General features: G+C 38.0%; 1 protein-coding gene across 9 annotated transcripts; it reads left to right on the plus strand.

Annotated features, from left to right (window-relative positions):
- The first annotated feature begins 1,176 nt into the window (after positions 1 to 1,176).
- LOC132341425 (heterogeneous nuclear ribonucleoprotein K) lies at positions 1,177 to 22,559 on the plus strand. 9 transcript variants are annotated; one of them, XM_059872995.1, is made up of 15 exons: positions 1,177 to 1,330; positions 4,186 to 4,265; positions 5,126 to 5,223; positions 6,792 to 6,848; positions 8,278 to 8,321; positions 9,270 to 9,342; positions 9,920 to 10,033; positions 11,045 to 11,173; positions 11,671 to 11,978; positions 12,301 to 12,355; positions 18,511 to 18,561; positions 20,450 to 20,471; positions 20,546 to 20,628; positions 21,070 to 21,239; positions 22,010 to 22,559. In XM_059872995.1, the coding sequence occupies exons 2-15, from the start codon at positions 4,217 to 4,219 to the stop codon at positions 22,041 to 22,043; spliced, it is 1,287 nt and encodes a 428-aa protein (XP_059728978.1). In that variant the 5' UTR covers positions 1,177 to 1,330; positions 4,186 to 4,216; the 3' UTR covers positions 22,044 to 22,559. The 9 variants fall into 9 exon arrangements, with proteins under 9 accessions (XP_059728978.1, XP_059728973.1, XP_059728977.1 ...); XM_059872990.1 differs by having other exon boundaries at positions 4,186 to 4,264; positions 5,113 to 5,223; XM_059872994.1 differs by lacking the exon at positions 1,177 to 1,330 and adding an exon at positions 1,460 to 1,613.
- Positions 22,560 to 23,264: the final 705 nt, after the last annotated feature.

Below are 23,264 nucleotides of genomic sequence, written 5' to 3' on the forward strand. Positions count from 1 at the left end.
AATCCAATTAAACTTGTTAGAACATCATCAACAAAATCTACTTTGAGGTAAATTGAACCATCAGAAATTTTTGTGTTTATACCCCTGGACTCATTGCTGCATGTGAGGTTTCTATTAGGACTTAAAATAAAACACCTAACTTTCAGAATTAGAAATTATTCTCTCATCTCATTAGCACTGTGAAGAGCACAAATAAGAAGCCTCGTTTACAATATAAACAGGCTGGGGTCTGTATTTGTATCATAGAGATGATTTTTACACTTTAATCATGTTAAAGCTTTGGAACTGATAACAGAAGGCTAGCCTGATCTATCAATGTTATCTAGAGACCCAGTCCAGGATTTGGCTATAATAGCACCAAATTTTGGTGGTCATTGTCTCAAGAACATCAGTGGTTAATAAGCTCTAACTTCTTGATAGTTTTGGAAGCATCTATGCACATTTAAATTTTATAACTGCACTTGGAACCTATTTATCCCCTAAAGGGGGATGACCAAGGAACTCAACCTCCCTACAGAATTACACCAAAGAAAAATTACTATAAGAAGAGTAAAAAACCACAAAGTTGTTGTCTTCTGACATTATAACCTGCAGCTAATAAAAAAACACCCTGCCTTTAAGTTTGCCCCAAAACTCTACCACTTGGAAAAAACGGTACAGTTACTTATAGGAAATAACCCATTTGTTTACTCATTTCGATATGTTTCTCATGTCGTCCATGCAGTCCTTAGACAGTCTGTCACCAGCTTGGCGCTTCTACCCTGCGCCAAGACTCCCGGGGGCGGTAAGGCTAGCTGTCACCCCACATCCCTGCGGACACCGACTAGCTGCAGTGGACAGCGATGGATGCTAAGACGAGGTGGCCCGCCCCACCAGAGTCACATTAAGGACGACACATGCCTCCCTACTCCTCAAACAGGCTGACCAGAACCCAAGCCCCTTTCCCCACACCCTACCCTCAGCCGAACCACCCCATACACTTATCTGAGGCAGGAGCGGTGCCGAACGAGCAGGCGGGCAGAACCAGCGGGGCAGCCTGCTTCCCCTCACCTGAGTTGTAGGTGGGAAGAAAGACGAGAATACACCTGCCCTCTGTACACAAACCCAAAAACACCGCGCAACTTAACAGCCAATAGGAGGCGTGGCGCCACGCGCGGCTTTAAGCATCGCAAGAACACTGCCCCGCCTCCTCCAGTGCTAAGGAACAAGCACAAGACGGAGTTTTCGCAGGCGCCATTTTTTTCAAAAAAACCTCTGAGGTCGCTCTCCTTTGCTGCCTTCTTTTGTCTCCACTGTTCTTGCCGCACTTCTCGTAGCCCCCGCCAAGCAGGTAAAACAAACAAACAACCTAGACACACTGCAGCGGTGTAGGGTGGATAGTGCTCTTCTTCTTGTGATTACTTAGGCCTGTCTCGCGGTGGTCTACACGGAGGGCGGGGCGAACTAGAGGCCATCCCTGCCCTGATGGGCAGCTGCCTTAGCCAACGGGGCCGCAGTGCGTCCCCCACAGGGGGAGGAGAGGAGGTGGTTCGGCCAGTCATTTGACGATGCTGGTGGATGTGTGTTCGTAGTAGGAGTTGTTCGCCTTTTTTTCCTGTACGCGGTGGGTGCAGGTAAGCGCGGTTCGGAGGGGGTGTTGCTTGCACTGGGGGTGGGGTAAGGGGGGATGGGTTAAGCCGGGTTGAAGGAAACGAAGCTGTTGATCGCACCTCTCCCAACCCTGTTGTGTGACACAAAAACACCGGAGGCCTGTCGCCGACGGGCCTCAGGATTTTCTTGGACTCTCGCAGGGACTGCGCGGGGCGGCGGAATTGAGTAGGTCTGGGGACTGCTGCGTGGAGAAGGAGGGGGCCGGGAGTGATGACTCCTTAGCTAATGTGGAGTGGTTTTGTGCAACCTGCGGACCCAAGGGGCTCCATCTGCCCTAAGGGAAGGGCGAAAAGGATGATTTGTGTCTCAGTCGTCGCGCTTCGGTGGCCTTAGTGCGAGCACGGCGGCCCAACTGGTGCCGTTCCCGGAGTGGCGATGTGGTGGAGGCTGGTCGCACTAGCGGATGCGTGGTAAGGCGGGGGGGGCGGTCGCCGCCCCTTTCTGGTACCTACCTAGGGTAGCTATGGATGGGGTGAGTTTTTGGTGATTATGGTAGGCAGAGAGGAAGACGAGGGCACTCTGCTGCGGCCTGTGCGGAAGCAGCCGTGTCAAAACGATTGAGGAGCGTTCTGCAGCAGAGCCTGCTTTTAGGGGCCATGCTAGAGTTCTCGTGGCAGGGCTGTTGCGCTCTGTCGGCCCTGCTTGAGCTGGGGTGAGGGCCTCTGAGTGCCTCCTTTGTGTCTCTCTGGTCGGAGTGGGGGAAATCTTGTGACCGCGTGGTGGTGGTTTTTCGGCTCACGGCTCCGCCTAGCAGTGGGTAGGCGCCATCACAGCGGCCGCCATTTCTGCTGGTCCCTGCCACCGCAGAGGTGGGTCTCGGACCGTGGGGGTTATGTAACGGCGCCTTTCCCCCTCCCACCTAGGGCGTGAGCTGGGATTTCGAGCGCTCGGCGGCTGGCTGGTTTTAAAAGCTGTGCGAAGGCTAAAGGTGAACGTCAGCCTGAGCAGACTGGCGCGTGGGCTGTGGAAGTGGAGGCGGCCGGGCGGGAAGGGCCCTTAGTCCCGGAGGCAGCGGGGTAGAGACACACCGGCATTTCCCAGCCCTCTACTCATGTCCATGACTGCTTTATTCTTTAGATGTTTTTAAAAAATTTGCGTTAGCCAATTTAACCCTGCAAACCCGATTTGCACAAAAGAGCACAGCAGCACAGCAACTAGTCAAGAGCATTTTGTCCTGAACAGTATATTACACTTTTTCTCCTGGCAGCTCTAGAATTTTTGTGAGGGTCGTAAATAGACTAGGGTCTCGAAGGGTTAGCCATTTGAACCTGATGAAATTTCTCTTCCTGCCCCCATCCCTGCGTTCTAGCAGCGTCTGTTTCGACACTTGGCTATTCTTTAGGCGGTGCTTTTTCTATTAGCTCAAATTAGGGGCCTGGAAATACTAGCATGTGCTGGGAAGGTGGTGTCTCAGCAGGGACTGTAAAAGATTGCATACCTACCGGCAATGCTTGCTGTTAGCCTGCAAAACTAGGGTAACTTAGAAATTAACGGATGATAAAAAGGATGCTTTAAAAAATTAAACATACCTCACTTTTTCTTCGTAGATATTTGTATCAACCATTTGTTCTGGCTGTGAAAGTTTAGCAATAAAATCCAAAGGAAGGAAAATAACGTTCTTTGTTTGGCTGTTATCTGTACAAATTAATTTTTTAATAAGGTGCAAAATTATTCTGCCTGGACATCTAATTTGTTTTACAAGTATCCTTAAGTCGTGGATTTAGCAAAAACAGATCTTGTAAGAGGTACCTGTTTCACAAGGTCAGAAAAGTTTGTCTGCTTTTGAGATTCTTCATACATGTATGCAAAGGTTATACATTATAGTGTGCCATTTTTAACAGAATTTTTCAAGAGTGGCTTGTGTGTAATGTTTTGTTAATCAGTTATATTGATGGAAGGCATACTAGTAAGTTGATAGAAAACGTCTAATCACCAACATTAATTTTATAACTTTTGGTCTAAATTGTTTAGTCTAAATTTAGAACTAAACAATTAGCATATTGAAACATAGCATCTCTTAAAAAGGAATTTCAAGATATGGTATATAACATCCTAAAAGTAGGACCCAGATAATTATTCACTTTAAATATTTGAAAGTCATTGTCAATAAATGTGATTGCTTAAAACTAGCAAATGCTTGAAAATGAGCAAGGTTGAAATAATTCAGAGTGGAATTGTGTATCTGTAAGCCTTTGTACTTTATTATTTCTCCTCTTAGTGATGTGTTTGGTCTTGTTGTTTTTTCATTTATGAAGAAAAGCTTTGCAGCAAAATCTCAGGTCAAAGCCCCATTTTCAGTTGTTACAAGAATCAGACCTGTAAGTGAACAGAGCCTGATCTATGCTGTTTTCATAAGCTTCTGAAGCAGTAGGGTTTTGGTCCTGCCCAGAACACTTGGGTTTGCTCTGCAAGTATATATAAACCTGGTAAACTCTAAAAGCAGGCATTTCTTATTGCTTTTCCCATTAGTATGATGTACAATTAACCTTTTCCCCCACAAAATAGTGTACTATCTCTTTTTTTATTCTGCAACAGATTTTACCTTCACTCCTAAGAATAAAAGGTAATGGAGACTGAACAACAGGAGGAAACCTTTACCAACACAGAGACAAATGGTAAATTTTTTAAAGGGCTATTTTATTTTGGGGGGAAGGAAACATTTTGAGTCTTGATGTTTCTAACTGTTTTGAAATGCTTTAACTGTATCAAGTGCTTCATTTAATCTTTTAATTTTTAAATGGCCCATGTGGTTTTATGGGATTTTTGTATCATGAATATGTAATTTTTCTTTGGGAGTATTTTAGTCATGGTATAAGTAACTAAAAGTTATAAGGAAAGATTTGAAAATATTTGATAGCTAAATGCTCAGTATTTGTATGGATAATGTGATCACATAAAGATACTGTTAGGCATATCTATTACTGTATTTAATTTATAGCAGTTGTTAGTTTGAGGGAATATATATATATGTGGAATATCTAAATATTAGCTAAATGAAAAACCTTTTGGACATAATTAGTGAAGAAGAGTTAAAGCATTAGTATTGATTCAGGCCAGTTTTTTAAAGCGATTTTTAAATACTGCTTTCCTACTGTTTCACCAGTATTTCAGTATTGGACAAGCTACTTTTAATCTTATGTGCTTTAAGGTTTTCCCAGTTGTAAAAGAAATACTGAGTAGGTGATGCAGCACTGTTGTAAACAATGTTATTTTTTCACAAAGTTTTAAAAATTTGCATTTCAGCTGTAGTTTATAGATTTGAATGAGTCTTCACTTATTAATTGATATGTAGACTGATGAAGTAAAAACCTGTTTCTGTCCAAAGGTGCTCAGGGTAGATGTCAGAAGTTAGCATTGGGCTAATGGGAGGGAATGCTTCACTAGGAATACAGTGCATAACTTGATATACAGTTTTATCATGACTTAGAAAGTTAAATGTATATTTGTGTTTTCCCCCCTATGGACCTGTCTACAGGCAAACGTCCTGCAGAAGATATGGAAGAAGAACAGGCCTTCAAAAGGTCTCGGAATACAGATGAAATGGTTGAATTGCGCATTTTGCTTCAAAGCAAAGTATGCTCTTATGTTCCTGCTTATACCATTGCTTAAGACAGTGGTGACAGTGTATGTTTAGAAAGAACTTGTGCTTTATTTAAAATTTATTTAGGAATACTTGTGTGCATGAATGATAGTAGAAGTGTATTGCGATCTTCAGTAATTTTTTTCAAGGATGAGTCTAACAATCATTGGGACTTCTTTGATTTTAAAAAAATGTACTTATTGAAAAAATAAATACGTAGAAATGATAAGCCACTTCTCATGTTTGAATAGAACATAATTGTTTCCAGGAGAATGACTATGTATTAGTCTTTAGAAAGCAAGCAGTTTAGAGAATGATCCAGCTTATAATTGTAAATTAAGTATGAGGCAAGATGAGGACTTCCTCAAGATTTTAGTAATTTCTCCAGATTTAATAAATCTATCAGTATCAACAGTAGGAAATATAAGAGAGTAATGTTTCATGGATTGCAATTGCTTCATTGACTAGTATAAATTGTCATAGTAAAACTGCTATTTATGAATCTCCGTTAGTATTTCCAGTTGATGCAGATGTTTGTGCTGTCTGAAGTAACTCAGTCTTTTGTCTTAGGTTAGGGGAATGTTACCTTAACTCTACATGGCATTTCTAATGAATAGTCAAGTTATGTGGAGTGCTGCAAAATATTTTTGGTGCTGTTAGCATCATGTATGAACTGCATAGTAAAAGCAATAATTTTGCATGTAGTTCTTGAAATAGCCTGGTAAAAAATTAGTTTCACAATTTCCCCTGTTGAATATCTTGAGTTTATTCCTCTTGATTTTAACAACTGGCGATTAGCAATTGTTTATGTTGGTTTTACATTCTTCAGACTGTACCTACCTGAGTGATCAGTTGACTTACATTGGCTTCAATCAAAAGTAGCATTTGCTCAAATGTTTGGAGTGGGAAAGTGAAATTTAAAAACATTAAAAAAGTGATCAAATAAACTAGCAAAGCTGTTGACTTATATAACATGCATGGAAAGCCATAAGGTTTTTTTTCAGTCATATTCTAACTATGAGATGGTTGCGCCCTGAGCAACCTGATCTAGTGAGTGGCATCCCTGTCTGTGGGGGGGAGGGGTTTGAAACTAGATCATCTTTAGGGTCCCTTCCAACCCAAATCATTCTGTGTTAAACATGACAGATCCCAGGATAGACCTCTGTAGTGCCCCACTTCTTACCAGCCTCTAGGTGCAATAAGATCCATTAACTATTACCAATCATCCAACCAGTTTTTTATTCATCTGTTTGTCCACCTATGATTCTATGAGAATACAGGCAGAATTGCCTAGAAACTTAAATTTAAAATTGAAAAAATATTACTGAGTATTTTTATCTCTGCATTGATCTTTTTTTTACCTTTTTTTCCCTCATGGTAACACCACATCAGTTTGTTTTGATTTAATTTGAACTTTTCAAAAGGAAACAAGCCTCACCCCACCCTTAAATGCACCCCGCAAGGTGTAATGCAGAAATAGATACATTGTTCTTAGTCTTTGGTTCAAAAAAACAGTCTGTGCTGTTTTAGCCTAATGTAAATTCTGAAAACTATTTTCCAGAATGCTGGAGCAGTGATTGGAAAAGGTGGCAAAAATATTAAGGCACTTCGTACAGATGTGAGTATACATGAGTTTGAATTAATTTAACACCAATTCTTCCAGGGCACTGCATTGAAAACTTTTCTAGAAATTGAGAAATTCAAACCTAGACAACAATAATCCCATAAGCCACTTATAATGATTGTTGGAGAAGATAACTTTAGTTTTTCAATTTGTGTTTTAATTGAAGCCCAGCTCAAGTTATGTGGGAGGAGAGGTTTATATTAAACCTCTTTGCTTTCAAACAGGGTTCCTCTAAATAACACAATTACATGAGTTAACATCTCTTATTAGAAATATTGGTAAAACTTAAAACCTGTAACTATACCATTTCCCATTCATGTGAATCCATTATAGTGCTATTGAAAACTATCTTTGGTGGCTGGCTTAACCCAGCGATAAAAGAATTTTTGAACTCCCTTTAAAAAAAAAATCCCAAAACATAATGGTCCATCTGTTTTTGCTTTAACATTTTGGACATAAAGCACAAAAACATTGATGTTAAGGTTGCATGATTTAGGTACAGGTATAGAACAGTAAAGAAACATTTTCTTTTACTTGGAAGCATTTTTAAATGGTCATAACTTACTTAGCTATTCATATTTTATGTGGGTTGACTCTTGTGATTAGACACACATTCAGTGTAAATGTTATGTATTTATAAAACTTGGCAATGCTTCTTAAATTCCATTTGTTTACACTCCTGTACTTAGGATCAGCTACAATTTTTTTCAAGCAAGACTGTTCAACACAATATTTGCTAATATATCATCACAGAATCAGTTCCATCTAAGTTCACAAACTATTGCAACTAGAATTGAGGATCAAGCTGAAATGGTCAGGAATCATGCCAACAAACTTTGGCAGCTAGTGTTTTTGTTTGTTTGTTTAAGTAAATAAACACATCACTTTACTCCAGATAATTTAACTGGTCTGGAATACTAACTTTCCCAACTTGCCCAAGGTTTCAGTAATATGAATCTCAATAGTTTTTGTGTCTACCTTCATGAGCCAGCCTGCTACTGAAACATAATTGTTAAAAGTAAAATGTAGGATAGTCAGATAACATAACTTGTGAAGATCCATACTGTTAAGTCACATTTGATGTAGCAATCCATTATTGTGTTAGTCTTCAAAGCAACTTACACTTGCTTCATAACTGAAAGTAATAAGTATAGTTTGTATTAAATTAAAATTTATTGCTTTTCCCCCTTTTCCCTCTCCTTGTTTTTTTGGCCATATATCTCCGTTACCCATGTACTGGATCGACTTGCCCCTGCGTTGCCCACCATGACGTTGGCCCATCCGCCCCTGAACGCCCATGTGAAAACCCTGGTTGGCTATGCCCAAAAATGTGCTCGTTGCCAAACGGGTACCATACTTGACAACTACTGATTGAATGCCCATGCCCAATGCCAACATCCACGAACGCCAATGACCAATGCAGTACAATGCAAGTGTTTCAGTCCCAGACAGCAGTGGCCCTGAGCGGTATGTCCCAACAGTTTATGCCTCACTGCCTGATTAGAAAGAGAGAAATGTATTTTATTACCTGCCTTTGATATGAATAGTATCCCCTTATAGACCGTGTATTGTTTTTTTTAAAGTTTGCTGTCTTATTTTCCCCATTAAGTCTTTTTGTCACTGAATTTTTACGTGAGTTGGCCACCCAAACAATCCACTAATTTTATTTCAATGGAAAGAGCACAGCTTCAAGTGTTGTATATTTACTGTATTATAAATAAAATTGTTTCAGGAGTCTCTTGCTCTGGTCTTTGTGGCCCACCTTTCTCCCCCCAGCATTGTCCATTCATAATTATTTCTGCTGAAATACTAACTCAAGTTCACTTTTCTTCACTTCTCATTTGTGTTACGTTTTTGTTTGTTTGTGGGGTTGTTTTTTTGTTTTGTTTTGGGGTTTTTCCCCTTGTATTTATGTTGCATTTTTTGCAGAGTCCATTAGTAATCTAATTTCTAACTGGTATCTCAGCCTTACTCCAGATATAATGTTGACTACTTACATATCCTCACCTTTTCTACAAGAAGGTGTGCTAGTTTTATCAATTTAATGGTAAGGGTGTACTAAATTAGTGGTGGCAGGGAAAATGAATATTCAGTCATACATTAAATTTTGCATCTATTTCTTGCCTGGTTAATCTGTCTGAGCCCTTCCAAAAGCTCTTGTGAGTTCTCTTGCTCTCTCTGCAAGACCTGCCTAGCCTTAAATTCTTATATTCATCATGCGTATGTATTGGACATAAACAAAGATGCATGTGTTGTAAATCCAGTGAACAGGTTTACTTTAAATGGAGAATATTAATTGTAAGGTCTTTTGTGTAGTCAGTCTTGTTAGAATTTTGTGTATGATTATGAATAATAAACTTATTTCTGCTACTTTCCACCTTCTCTATGTTTTCTGACACTATGGCCTCTTAACAGTATCTTGAGTATAAGTGCAGATACAGAGACAATCGGAGAAATCTTGAAGAAGATTATCCCTACTTTGGAAGAGGTATGTCTCTTAGGTTTGTTTCTTTTTCAGAGGTATAAATTTAGATTTTAAAACAAGATAATTCTAGATGATTGTGTCCTATTTTTAATATATTAAAATAAAACGTAAGACTTTGCCTTTTTTTAAAAGAAAACCCATAGCTCTCAATGTATGTGTTGGCATTTTTTTAATAGGGGACAGAGAAAATTTCTTGAAGAATATTTGGAACAGCCTCCCCTTCAAACCACCTGTTTCCTGACTAGTTCCCAATTTAAAGTAGCTCTACTGTAATTTCCATTCTGCCTTTGCATTGTAATCAAGCGTGTTGCGCTGTTGGATATATTAAAATTCTATACAACAGCAATAATAATAAAAGAAATAAAGAAAGCTAATTTGATATCACCTTGTGTTGAGGCAAATTACTATAAATGTGATTTTTTTTTTTAAATAGTAAATACAGTATTACAGTTCAGCAGTAAATTAAGTCATATTATGCTGTTTATAGAAAAATCTTAACAAAGAAAATCAAAATTAGTATTTGGATTTTTCAATTATTTTTTCCCCTGACTAATATTTTATTCTTGTATGCATCTTACAGTACCAGCACTACAAAGGTAGTGACTTTGACTGTGAATTAAGACTTCTAATTCACCAAAGTCTAGCAGGAGGAATTATTGGTGTCAAGGGTGCTAAAATCAAAGAACTCAGAGAGGTACTGTTTCCTATTCTTTTCAGATTCTGCTTTTATTCTATAAACAAATTAATTTTGTGTGTTAATATGCTGTGAGTGTAAGCTTCATCTGTGATCTATGAGATCCTTAAGAACACATTTCATACATGAAGTAGCTGTTGGTGATAGAGCCTAGAACTACTTATAAAGCTTTTAAGTGTATTAGCAGTAATCTTTATAAATAAAGGATACTTTTAAAAATTAAAATGCCATTCATCAGGAACTGCTAAATGGGCTATATCGATGGTGTTAGCCATGGAAAACTATTTAGCATGAATAGATCTCCATAAACTATTTAATGATAGTTTAACAGATGTTTGAATATTGTTATAAAAAAGTATGGTGGGGTTTTTTTTAGGGTTTTGTTTGTTTAGTTTTTGGGTATTTTAACTTTCACTTCCTCAAAGGCCACTTTTTCCTTTGTGAAGGAATGAGGTTTTGTCTTGAAAAGCTAGTGATCTCTATCAATCTAGAGTGTTCTTTTCTGTCCTTTCCTCACATTGCATCAAAGGCAATTCTAGATCCATTTAGGCATAAGTTACTATTTGTGTGGAGTGAGGGAAAGGCAAGATGAATAGACATAATCCTAGCAACATTGCTGTCTTGCATCCAAAGCATGTTTTTATGGCATATGAAGGCTTATATAACCTGTAAGCTTATAATGAATATGTGGTCGTTTTGCTTGTATTTGATTAAATAACCGTGTAGATGAGCCATAATTAAAAGACTTCAAAAATCTTAAATTTTTCACTAGCATTTCATATCAACTGGTGCCATTGTGGATATTAAAAATATAATAATTTAAGATTAAATTTGTTGTAAGAACTTGGAAGCACATTCACTTAAAGTGACTAGAAGTTGAATGATTTGTTTGACTGTTTCTTTTAAAATGTTTTAGTGTGTGTGTTAGTGTGTGTTTTCAATAAGTTCATAAAATTGTTTAAAATACTTCTATTTCAAAATTTTGGGGGTTGCTTTTCTTCTATTCAACAGAATACTCAAACCACCATTAAGCTCTTTCAAGAGTGTTGTCCTCATTCCACTGATAGAGTGGTGCTTATTGGTGGAAAACCTGATAGAGTTGTGGAATGTATCAAGATTATCTTGGATCTTATCTCTGAGGTAATGTGTCTTAAACTTATTCTTCCATTGGTATTCATGAAAGTCAGGATGATTTGGCTGGAAAATATATCTTTCCATTTCTATTTTTAATTAATTGCCTATTCTCCAGTAACAAAATAAGCATTGGACTGTTAGCACCCTTTGAAATTATTCCTGCTTGCTAGAACTGGAGTGTACCTTATTGGAGAGAGAAGACATTTTTGGTACCAAGGGACTTTGTCATGCTTTACATATCCATAAAATAAGAAAATTTAAATTAGGGAGGAAGTGAGACAAATGTATGTGCCACCCATCGATAACAGCAATTTCTCTGTCATAGTTAAGCTCTCAGGAAGTATATCACTACCCCTGCCTTGCTTATGAGTATTGTGAAATAAAGAACATATTCAGCATGTATAAATTCATATTTATATATTTATTATATTAATTTAATGAAATATAGTTGTATCAGTGCTAACTGGTGGGAGGGGTGTTATTTTTGTTTTTGTGTGTCTTAGTCTCCAATTAAAGGACGGGCCCAGCCTTATGATCCGAATTTCTATGATGAAACATATGACTATGGTGGCTTCACAATGATGTTTGATGATAGAAGGGGACGTCCAGTAGGCTTTCCCATGCGTGGAAGAGGAGGCTTTGATCGAATGCCTCCTGGTCGTGGCGGACGACCTATGCCTCCATCAAGAAGAGATTATGATGATATGAGCCCTCGTAGAGGACCTCCACCACCTCCGCCAGGCCGTGGTGGCAGAGGTGGCAGCAGAGCTCGTAATCTTCCTCTTCCTCCTCCACCACCTCCTCGTGGCGGGTAAGCTGTTGCATAAGTGCATTATACAAGTTGAGTAACATTTACTGAATTGTGCTCATGTTTCCAGGACTTGTTTCACACTCCATGTTGGTAGTAGTTATTCATAATTGAGTGTGTATTGCACCAGAAAATTTTGAAAGCATTTGAATGTAATTGTTTCTGCAGTATTATCAGGACTAGTAGTTCTGTAACTTTATGTCATTCAGAACTAGGCTAAAGCATTTAGAAATTCATAATTGTGTGCAAATTGTTAAAACTTGAATTAGAATATATAAACTAGTTCATAACATGAGTCATGTGCTGCTGCTTTTTCTCATTTTAGAGATCTTATGTCTTATGACCGAAGAGGTAGACCTGGAGACCGTTACGATGGAATGGTAGGAGGCTAAAATTTATTTTGCTTAGTAAATACAGTTAACACTTTGAGGAAACTTCTTGAATACATACATTTAAGTGTGGAACATGTGTGCCTCTGATAAACTTTGATATCTCCACAATCTTTTGGCCATACAAATGGTCTCCCCAAGAATACAACTGTTAGAGGTATAAAGAGTTTTTGGGATGTGATCTGCTGTGTGGTTATGGTTTGTGGGATTTTGGCTGGTTGGTTGTGCTTCCCTGCCTACCATCAATGATGGAATAGAAAGTTGGTAGAGCACAGTCCCTGCAGGTTTAATTACACAGACCTTCTTGTAGACTGTTTCTTGTAAATCAGGATGACAAAAATAGAAATTGAAAGGCTGTTCAGATTAAGAAAGCATGTCAGAACAATGTTTTCCAACAAATGTTAACAAAATTTAAGAGAACATAAATAACATCTTTAAAGGGATCTAGTTGGTCTGGCAGTCAATTGCTTTTTCAATTCAGTTCTTTATGCTGATTTATGTCTGAAAAAAATCTACTATGATTTCAAAAGTTTTGGAGCCAGGACCACTGATACGATGAATTTTAAATGAAATTAGATACATTTCAACCATGTTGGGCGGTGGGGAGAATTAAAAAATGCGTAAAGGTATTCTTCCATGTTGTACTCTGAAATATGACTTCCTGGTAGTAATTTATTGTATCCTCTTTCCCGGGAAGAGAAATTCTAGGTATCTGGGAGGTAAACCTCTGGTTAACAATCTCTTTTTTTTTTTTTTTCCCTCTTTTGGCTCTGGCACATTCTTTGAAATGACAGGTTAGATGAGATTATTTTATTTTAAATAAATGGAAGAGAAAGTAGAGGAACTATGAAATAGGCTACCTAAATGAGATTTTCACATTGGTGCCTCCTGGGAGGAAGAGGCAATTACTTCCAGTAACACATACTGGAAGAACATATTGAAACAATGTCACAATTGAGGCACCAGAAGCCTAGCAGAAATACTAAAATTAAAGACTTGCATTTAAAATTACTAAAACCAAACAGACCACCCCCACCCTCCCAAAAAAGAAGTAAACAAACCCACAATAAAATAAGCAAACCCACAACATTAAAACCAGCAAGTTGTCTATGCAACTCAGAATCTTAAACTAGGAGTCATGAACTAGACCTCTAAGATCACTTCTTTGTATTTTCATGTTTTCAAAACTTGGGTTTTGATTTTTCCTTTTTGCATCTGATAAAATCAATGTCAGGGCATATAAACAGAGCAATCTGCCCTTCCTTGGGTATGTGGTTGAGAACAGTCTTCAGCTTGGGGCAATAGTGTGTTCTAGTTGTGTTCCATTCCATTTAGAATAGAGAAATCTATTTGAACTCTAGTCTGACTTTGATCAGGTTGACCTTGGCTTTCTTGACACGAGTTTCTACAAATAAATAGGAGTCATCTCTGCTCACTTGTTTTCCACGTTCTGAAAAGCAATTCTATTTCTTCCTCTTCACAGTGGAGCTGCTCATGACTTTGGCTGCCTTATGCATGAGTTTCATAGACAGCCTACAATGAGGACTGCTTTCTGACACAGATCTTATTTAATTTCTACTTTTGGCTAGCCATAATCCCAGTATCCTTAATTGTATGAGCACATGAAAAATTTTTCCATGGATTGTGAGGCTAAAGCTGAAAGTGTCATACCAGAAATATAAGGTCTTGAGCTACTATACATTTCACGTAGAAACCATTCTGTAGTGAAACATTTAGAGTAAACCAACATCCTTGTGATTTGTGAAGTAATGCATGGGAAAGGCTAATTTCAGAGAGCAGGACTGCCATTTTACATAAATACATTAAAAGGCAAGAACAGTCTCTTTAGACCAACATCTTGGAGATGTTAAATCTACAGAAATCCTTATTTTCTGCCAGATTTCTTCTCTAAAAATGAGAAAGTTCAGGCTTATAAGATGGTGAACCATGACTGGATGGTGAAACTTGACTTTTTTAAGATGTAACAAGACTGACAGGCTTGTAAATTTGAAGATGGGAGGAAAAATAATTGTGTGTGTGTGTATATATATATATATATCTCATTTATTCTGAAGCATTTTACTGAAAAACATACATGCATTGTTTCTCTTATTTACAGTGGTATATATTTTAGGCTGTAAGTACTAAATGCCTATGGACCATGACAGCTATTTTGATAGTTGAGAAAACACAAATGCATTTCTGCTATTTCTTTTTTAACACCCCCATCCCCATGTGTGCTTTAGATAGACAAATGCACAAAAACATACCGGGGAAAAAATAAGGTGGAGAAGTACATATAAAGCTGTTTAATCCTCCACTTCCCCTTTTTTTTTTTTTGTTATAATGGCCTATGCCTAATGCTTTCAAAGTATTTTTAAATTGGAGTTAAACGAGCTAAATCAGTGTCTGTTGTAGTGTATGTTCAGACACCTCCTCTGGTTTTTCTCATTCAAATGATTCCTACTGCTAAATCATTATATATATATATATATGTGTGTGTGTGTGTGTGTATACATGTGTCTGTATTAGGACTTCAATAAAGGTACATACCCTAAAAAAATATTAAACATACTTTATGTTTTAAGAGACTTGATGTTAAGGAGCATGTCAAAAAAGAGAGAGTGAAGAAAGTACGTTTGACTCATCTACATAAAAAGTAAAATTAACAAAATTTCAATTTTTACTCTTCTGGGCCAAGGAATTTCCCATCAGTTAGTATTGCATGCGTATTTTTCAATTGCATGCAAAAGGCAATAAATTCCTATTCATACTAATAATTTTGTCTTTTCCAGTCAGTGTTGTATTTGGTTTTGATTTAATTTGCATTGGTTACCAGTAATAACTAGCACAAATGAGTCTGTAGGGAAGAAAATTGTATGCACCTAATATTTTAGGAACCATTTTTAAAGGAGCACTTAAATTTTCATAGAATCACAGAATATCCTGAGTTAAAAGGGACTCACAACAATCATTAAATCCAACTCCTGGCCCTGTACAGGAGACCCCAACAATCCCACCCTGTGCTTGAGAGCATTGTCCAAATGCTTCTTGAGCTCTGGCAGCCTTGGGGCTGTGCCCAGTGCCCTGGCTTCTAGTGCCCAACCACCCTCTGGATGAAGAACTTTTCCTGGTATCCTCCCCTGACACAGCTTCGTGCTGTCTTCTTGGGTCCTGTCACTAGTCACCAGAGAAGGGATCAGTGCTGCCCCTCCACTTCCCCTTTTGAGGAAGATGTAGACTGCAATGAGGTATCACCTCAGTCCCTTCTCCCATGACCTCAGCTGCTCCTCATACGGCTTCCCCTCAAGACCCTTCACCATCTTCATAGTCTGCCTTTGGATGCTCTCTAATAGCTTAATATCTTTCTTCTCGTTTGGCACCCAAAACTGCACACAGGACTCAAGGTGGAGCCACCCCAGTGCAGTGCAGAGCAGAGCAAGAGAATCACCTCCCTTGACTGGCTGGTGATGCTGGGCCTGATGCATCCCATGACACAATTGGCCCTCCTGGCTGCCAGGGCACTGCTGCCTCGTGTTAAACTTGCCATCAAGCAGGACCCCCAGGTCCCTTTATGTGGTGTTGCTTTCCAACATCTTTTTCCCCAGTCTGTACATCCAGGGTTGTCCTATCCCAGGTGCAGAATCCAGCACTTTCCCTTGTACTTGATATGGTTGGTGATGGCCTCTCATTTTTTGAGGTCTCTCTGCAGGGCCTCCCTGCTTTTAAAGGAGTCACCAGCTCCTCCCACTTTAGTGTTGTTGGCAAAGTTACTTAGTATACCTTCAAATCTTGTGTCCAAGTCATTTATGAAGATGTTAAAGAGAGCTGGCCCTAAAATGGAGCCCTGCAGAACCCCACTAGTGACAGGTCACCAGTCTGATGTCACCCCATTCACTATAACCCTTTGTGCCTGACCCATGAGCCAGTTGTTCACCCATTGCATGACGTTATCCAGCTGTGTGCTGGACATTTTGTCCAGAAGGATCCTGAGAGAGACAGTATTGAAAGCTTTACTGAAATCTAAAATTATCACATCAACTGGCTTCCCTTGATCAAGTGGGTGGGTTACCTTGTCAAAAAATAAATCAAGTTTGTCAAGCAGGACCTTCACCTCATGAAGCTGTGCTGGCTGTGACCAATGACTGCAACATAGTCATTATCTATCAGGTGTTTTTTCAGTAACTCCCAGAATAATCCTCTCCATAAGTTTACCAGGTACTGAAGTGAGACTGACAGGCCTGTAGTTACCATGGTCATTCTATTTGCCCTTGAAAATTTGGACAACCTTTGCCAGCTTCCAGTCACCTGGGACCTCTCCAGATTCCCAAGATCGTTCAAAAATCATTGAGGGAGGTCTCACAATGACATCAGCCAGCTCTTTGGATACTGTTGGATGAATCCCATCAGGCACCATAGATTTATAGGGATGCACCTGGAGCAGCAGATCCTGCTGAACTACAGGGTTAACTGGGAGTTGATCATTCTTGCAGTCACGGTCCTCCAGCTCAGGGCGCTGGGACCTCCTTGGTTTGTCATGTGAGTTGAAGACAGAGGCAAAGAATGCATTAAAGACGTTTGCCTTGTCTCTGTGAGGTAGCCATCTTCATCCTGTAACAGGCCAACATTATTTATGGTCTCCTTTTTGCTACTGATATATTTTTAAAAACTTTATTGTCCCCCACAGTTCTGGCAGCTTCAATTCCAGTTGAGCTTTGGCTGCCCAGATTTTCTCCCTACTGGGGCAAGCAGCATCTCTGTGTTCTTCCCATATCACCTGACCTTGCTTCCACTGGGCATACACCTTCCTCTTTTGCCTTAGCTCCCAAAAAAGATCCTTGCTCAGCCAAGCTGGCGTTCTGCCTCGCCTGCTTGACTTCTGACATTTGGGAATTGCCCATGCCCTTAGGAGGTGGTGCTTAAAAAGTGACCAGCACTAATGGACCCCAGCACCTTCCAAAGCATTTTCCCAGGGGACCTTACTTGTTCCCTGAGCAGCTTGAAGTCTCCTCTCATGTCCAGGGTTGAAGTTTTGCTGGCACTTTTTTTCCTCTTACCAGAGATTTTAAACTTGATTGTTTTGTGGTCACTGTGGCCAAGATGGCCACCAATCGCCACTTCACTCTTGGGCTCCTCTCTGTTAATGAGCAAGAAATCAAGGAAGGCCACTTTCCTAGTTGGCTCCCCTAGTACCTGTACCATGATGTCATCCAGGTGTTTTTAGGAATCTTCTGGCCCTGGTTGTACCAGCTGTGTGGTGTTCCAGTTAACATCCAGCAAGATCAAGTCCCTCAAAATGACAAGGGCATTTGATTTGGAGGTGTCCCTTAGTTTCTTAAAGAATAATTCATCAGTGGTGTCATCCTTTTTTTGGTGTGCCATCCATGTTATGTTGCATATTTTAACTCAGCAAAGGCCTTTGCCATAATAGTAATTTGAAGTGGATACTACAAATTGTATTTTTATAATTTTCTGGAATTTTTTCCCCAACATTTGTTAAGGAAGACTAAAGGAAAGATATGCTATATATCACCCTTTTAAAAAAAAAAAAGTAATTGGATTTCCAATATAATTAGACAGTAGTAGATTATTGGTTTAGCTGTTGGCTGTATGAGGTATATGGAAAATAATTAATAACATATGAGAAGCTGTCTCCTTCCTGCTTGACCCATTGGTGACACAGATATATCAATGACAGTTACTTGTTTTATTAAATGCCTTTCCTGTTTTATTTTTATGCATAAGAGAAGTAGAAGGTTTTGGTATTTGAGAGTAACATCTTTTACTATATAGTGCAGTTCCAGTACTTAGAGGTAAAAAAAACCAAGTAACCAGCTGTTCAAGCTTTGCTCTGCCCTTAACTGTCTGAATCCTTTGTGTAAGAGGAAAATGTGTTTATGCCACAGAAACAAGAGAAAAAGGAAGTGTGACCAGTAACAGTTCCCTAGCAGTGAAAGTAAAAGGGAGTAAATCTTGTAACTGGTCTGTTATTTACTTTTGAGCCTTTGTAGTATATTTAAGTAGTGCAGAAAAATGTTTCTCTATATTGCTCTGTGTGTGTTTGCCAAGTTATCTGTAAACCTCCATAACATGGACTTAATTTGGATTAATTTCCTCTTTTGCTTCTATTACATTGTCCCTGGAAGATGATGCAGTGTCACGTAGATGCCTGTGATGACATGCAGCCACCAGAGTTGGTGAGTGTGCTCATGCTTTTATTTGACTAGTTTAATAGTTTATTTTTGAGGAAAATAATTTGAATTGTTTAAGTGATAACTGGAATTTTTTGAGATGGGGGGCACTGGCCTTGCACCAAACTCAAACCATGACAATGTAGTTAGTGGCAGCTTGCACCTTTGAAAAGTCCCTAAAGCTGTCATTGTAACTCAAGTTATTAGCAGTTTATGTCCTAAACAGTGAATCCTATACAGGCAGTTAATGTTCCACAATGGAAGCATGCAGCAGCACAGCCAAGAGAAGCTTTTCTGTTGTATTTTCTCTTTTGTACCATATTTTGCTGTTTCTGTTGTAACTTTCGCTGTGACTCTTGCTTTGTCAGCACCCTGTAGATGCATCTATTTAGGACTATGTTTTATTTTAACTTCATCATGTTGTGCTTTCCCCTGTTTCAAATGAGGAATGCTAGAAGTAATTTTTACTTATAGTTCTGAATAAACTTGTGCATTACCTATTACCTATCCACATATTTGAAATATTCCATTTGATTTGTGTTTATCAAACTTCTTGCTCTTGGAGGGTTTAGGGAGGAATGTTAAAGGGTATCAGCAAGTGTTTATGCTGTGTAGAAGATATCAAAGTGCCACCAAATATTAAATGTTAGTTCCTAGCTTACATAAACATTGCAGTTAGAATTACTCATCTGCTGTCAAATTAATTTGCTGTCTTGTAGTCTGGGGAGGGGAAGCAGCAGAAAGAATGAAGAAAATGATTGTTCATTACAAGTTAGCCCAAAAAAGAGATTCCCTGGGCAAAATATCAGCAGAAATAGGTAGAAGAGTATGTGTGGAATATGCAGCTCTGATCAGTCTCTGAATTAAGTTCTACGCAGTGTCCTTAATTGTTTTGTATTTTGCACTCCACTACAAGCTCTTTTTATATTGTATTATGGTCAGTATTGCTAAGCAATGTGATTGCACAACACAGGTTGCTTAGAAACAGATAAACAACTTTTTCTGAATAGCTTCCATTTTTATGTGGCTCTAAAAAGCTGACAGGTGTTTTGGTTTTGTTTTGGAAAAAATTATTGTATTACAACTTCTGCAAACAAGTAGTTCACAGATTCCTGTATTTCAGTGTTATCAGTTGAGTTCTAGAGAAGTGTGCACATCTATTTCTGCTTCTACAGGAAGATTAAAATGGATGTGTGTGCATACAAAAGGCATTAGATCAAATTAAGCACTTGATATCAAGTACCGGTCCTAAAAATAAAAACAGTCAGGAGTGCTGCAGTACAGTGATTTGGATTTGTTATATGATAGTTTTAGCAGAACAGTAGTAATAAGTGTCTTGATTGTCCCTTCTAAGATACAAAGGATTGTAGCATAGTCTGAATGGAGAGAGACAAGTTATAAAGTTATTAGAGTTGAATTGGTTTTTCCTTAAGATGGAGTAGGAGGGTTGACAGTTACCAGGTAAATGTCTTGTCCCAAACTGAAACTTTAATTTCTCCTGAGCTGTATAGGTAGTAGTAATAAAGCTGAACTCTGATCTTTGGATTTGAATACTAGTTTACTTCAAGGGTCAGGAGTAGATCAATATCAAGAGCTGTTTACCAACTGAATTGATAAGGTTGCTTGGTAAATTGGTATGGCTGGATCTTAATTACTTATTCTTAGAGATTTTAACAGAGCTAGCTAAAAGGTTCTTGTGAGATTCCTCCCTGCCCTCTTGTTCCTGGTCTGCCCTCTTCTCCACTTTGTCTTTAATGACACTTAGATTAAGGTTGTGGGTTAGGATTTTTGCATAAAATAGGCTCAAAGTTAACAGTATACTTGAGATGAAAACATGTTAATGAATCACAGCTGGTTTCACTATTTAAGGTTTTTCTTTCTCTTTTTCTTATAGTTTGAGGGTGGCTCTGGATATGGTAAGTTTTTATAGAGAACTTTGACATGCACTTCATTTAGTCAGTAAGAGGCTTGATGCATATGTTTAAATCAGACTATTCTTACACAGGGGGCCGTGGTTCATATGGAGATCTTGGTGGACCCATCATCACAACACAAGTAACAATTCCCAAAGATGTAAGTGAAGCTGACTTGCTTTACAATTGTTTTTAAATAAATAAATAAAAAGTCACAGTCTTTTCTTAGGCTATGTAAGTAAATCAGAAGTATTTGGTATGCTTGATAAGTACTTTTAATATAAAGTGAGTGTTTCTAAATCATTGGAAGTTTATTCTTAAGGATGTTTATTTTGTCTTGACTTTAGAGATTGCACTGAACTATTTTTAATTGTTAATATTCAATAATAGAGATGGTCTATATAACTTGTTTTTACAAACACTTGGTTCTTCCAACTTTATCCCACCTGTGTTTAATAATATACATTACAGCGACTGCTTTGACGCTGTAAAAGAGTAAGCTTCCGTTGAAACTCTTAAAACTAAATGGATGGAAGCTACTTGAACAGTACTGTGCAGAGAAAGTTATATCAAGAAATGAATGCTTTATTTTCTCCCCTAGTTGGCAGGTTCTATTATTGGAAAGGGAGGCCAGAGAATCAAACAAATACGTCATGAGTCAGGAGCTTCAATCAAAATCGATGAACCACTAGAAGGCTCAGAAGATCGAATAATAACTATTACAGGAACACAGGACCAGATACAAAATGCTCAGTATTTACTGCAGAACAGGCAAGTTGAAGCTTAATGCTGTCCTTACTATCATTTTTAAAGTGACTTTTCTACTACTACATTCTAAAGCTCTTCTCTGTAATATAGTTTTTAGAAGACAGGATTTAAGTAACTATTGAACCTAACTTCTCTAGTGGTAGGTCTGCCTTGATTCTCTTTTCTCTGTTCTAACGAAAATGAAAACTCCCTCAAAACTAATCTTGGTGGAAGACACCTTGGCCAAGCAGTCCTTTCATTTCTCTGGTGAAAATTGCTGCAAAAAAAATACTTGTAATTAATTATATAGAACCTGTAGAAAATATAGAAGATTTCATTGGATGTTGGTCTAGTTCTGTGTGGAAGACTAGTGATTTTGTTGTTTTTAGATAACCGACAACAAATCACAGTCTGCCATATGGCACAGGCCATGCCTCTACAGGACAAGTTGAAATCAATTGGTGCTGTTATGCAGCATTTCACACCTTGCTGGCATTACTTTCTCTTCTTCTGAATATTAATAGTTTTGGACATAGTTTACCTAGTTTTGCTTTAATAGCATGTTGGCTATCATAGCATTTTTTAATGTTTACTTGAATGTTTGGCTTTAGATTGCTAATATTTAAATGTACTTTTAAATAATTAAATGCCTATAATTATTAGTCATTACTCTTTCAAAATTATTTACTTTAAATAGTATTGGAAATTCATAGTTTAAGAATGCCATTGTAAATATTGATGCAAGATGTATGGTCAATCATTCTAATACATGCTTTTTTCTTTTTCTTTTATAGTGTGAAGCAGTATGCAGATGTTGAAGGATTCTAATGCAAGATTATTTTTTCTTTTTTATAGTGTGAAGCAGTATTCTGGAAAGTTTTTCTAAGACTAGTGAAGAACTGAAGGAGTCCTGCACCTTTTTTTTTTTTTTTTTTTTTTTTAATATCTGCTTCTGTTAAAATAGCCAACATTCCTCTGCTTCATAGGTGTTCTGCATATGAGATGTAGTGGAATCTGCTTTTCGCCAGATGTAATGTTTTAGTTCATTACAAATATTTGGGGTAGGAAAAGGTTGCACAAGACTAACACTGAAATTTTGAAACAGCAGCAGAGTGGATTTTATTTTTGTTCAGTGGTGGTTAATTGTAATGTGTTTTTATTTTTCCTGTAGCTATTGTGAACACCCTGCTTTATGTACACTGTAATTTTTTAATTTTTTTTTTTGAAGGGGGGGAAAGGACTGGTTGTTCACATGTCCCTGGCATCCTTTGAGGGCAGTGTGCAGAATGTAATGTTCTTTTTTAAGATGTATTTTACAATTTTTAAATAAATTTAGTGAACCTATTATTGGTGGACATTTTTTAATATATGTAAGATAATATCTAAAATGAATACACCCTCCCCCCCCCCCCCCCCCCTTCCCCAAGAAAATGCGTAAATGAAAGTTGCTGTTTAGCTTACTCTTCTGCTTCTTTGATATAAATAGAGTTACACGTTTTTGGCAAGTTAAAGAAACAGTGTGAAAACTGGCTTGGCTTTGCTATTTGGGGAAAAAAAGTAAAAATCTATTAATGCTAACATTGTGTGAAATTTGACCTTTTTTCATATTTTTGGCCCTCTGCAGTGTATATATATCTATATATAGGCGACAAAAAATATTTTAAAACGGTGATGCCACTGAGTTAAGTGGGTTAAATACACCTGTTCTACACAGATTGCTAAATGCAAATATAGTTAAAAATAGCAGTTGATGAAATCAATGAATTGGTACTTTTCAGTGCTCATTTTTGTCAGATAGAAACTTTTATGAATTGACAAATTGGCAGTATCTAACTTGATTTTCATTGTATACAGACTCAATTTCTTTTGTTTCCCTGTTTCTTGAGTTCCATAGGAAATATTTGTGAGAAATTAAAAAATAATAAAGTACTCCTAGATATTTCATGTAATACCTTGGCATTTGTATTTATAGTTTACAAGTTTTATTTTCGCTTCCTAAATAAAAGCAAAAAAAAAAAAATTTGAGAACTTTGTAAATCTCAGTGTGAT

This window comes from Haemorhous mexicanus, chromosome W, assembly GCF_027477595.1.
Source record: "Haemorhous mexicanus isolate bHaeMex1 chromosome W, bHaeMex1.pri, whole genome shotgun sequence".
In the NCBI taxonomy this organism is placed as follows: domain Eukaryota; kingdom Metazoa; phylum Chordata; class Aves; order Passeriformes; family Fringillidae; genus Haemorhous; species Haemorhous mexicanus.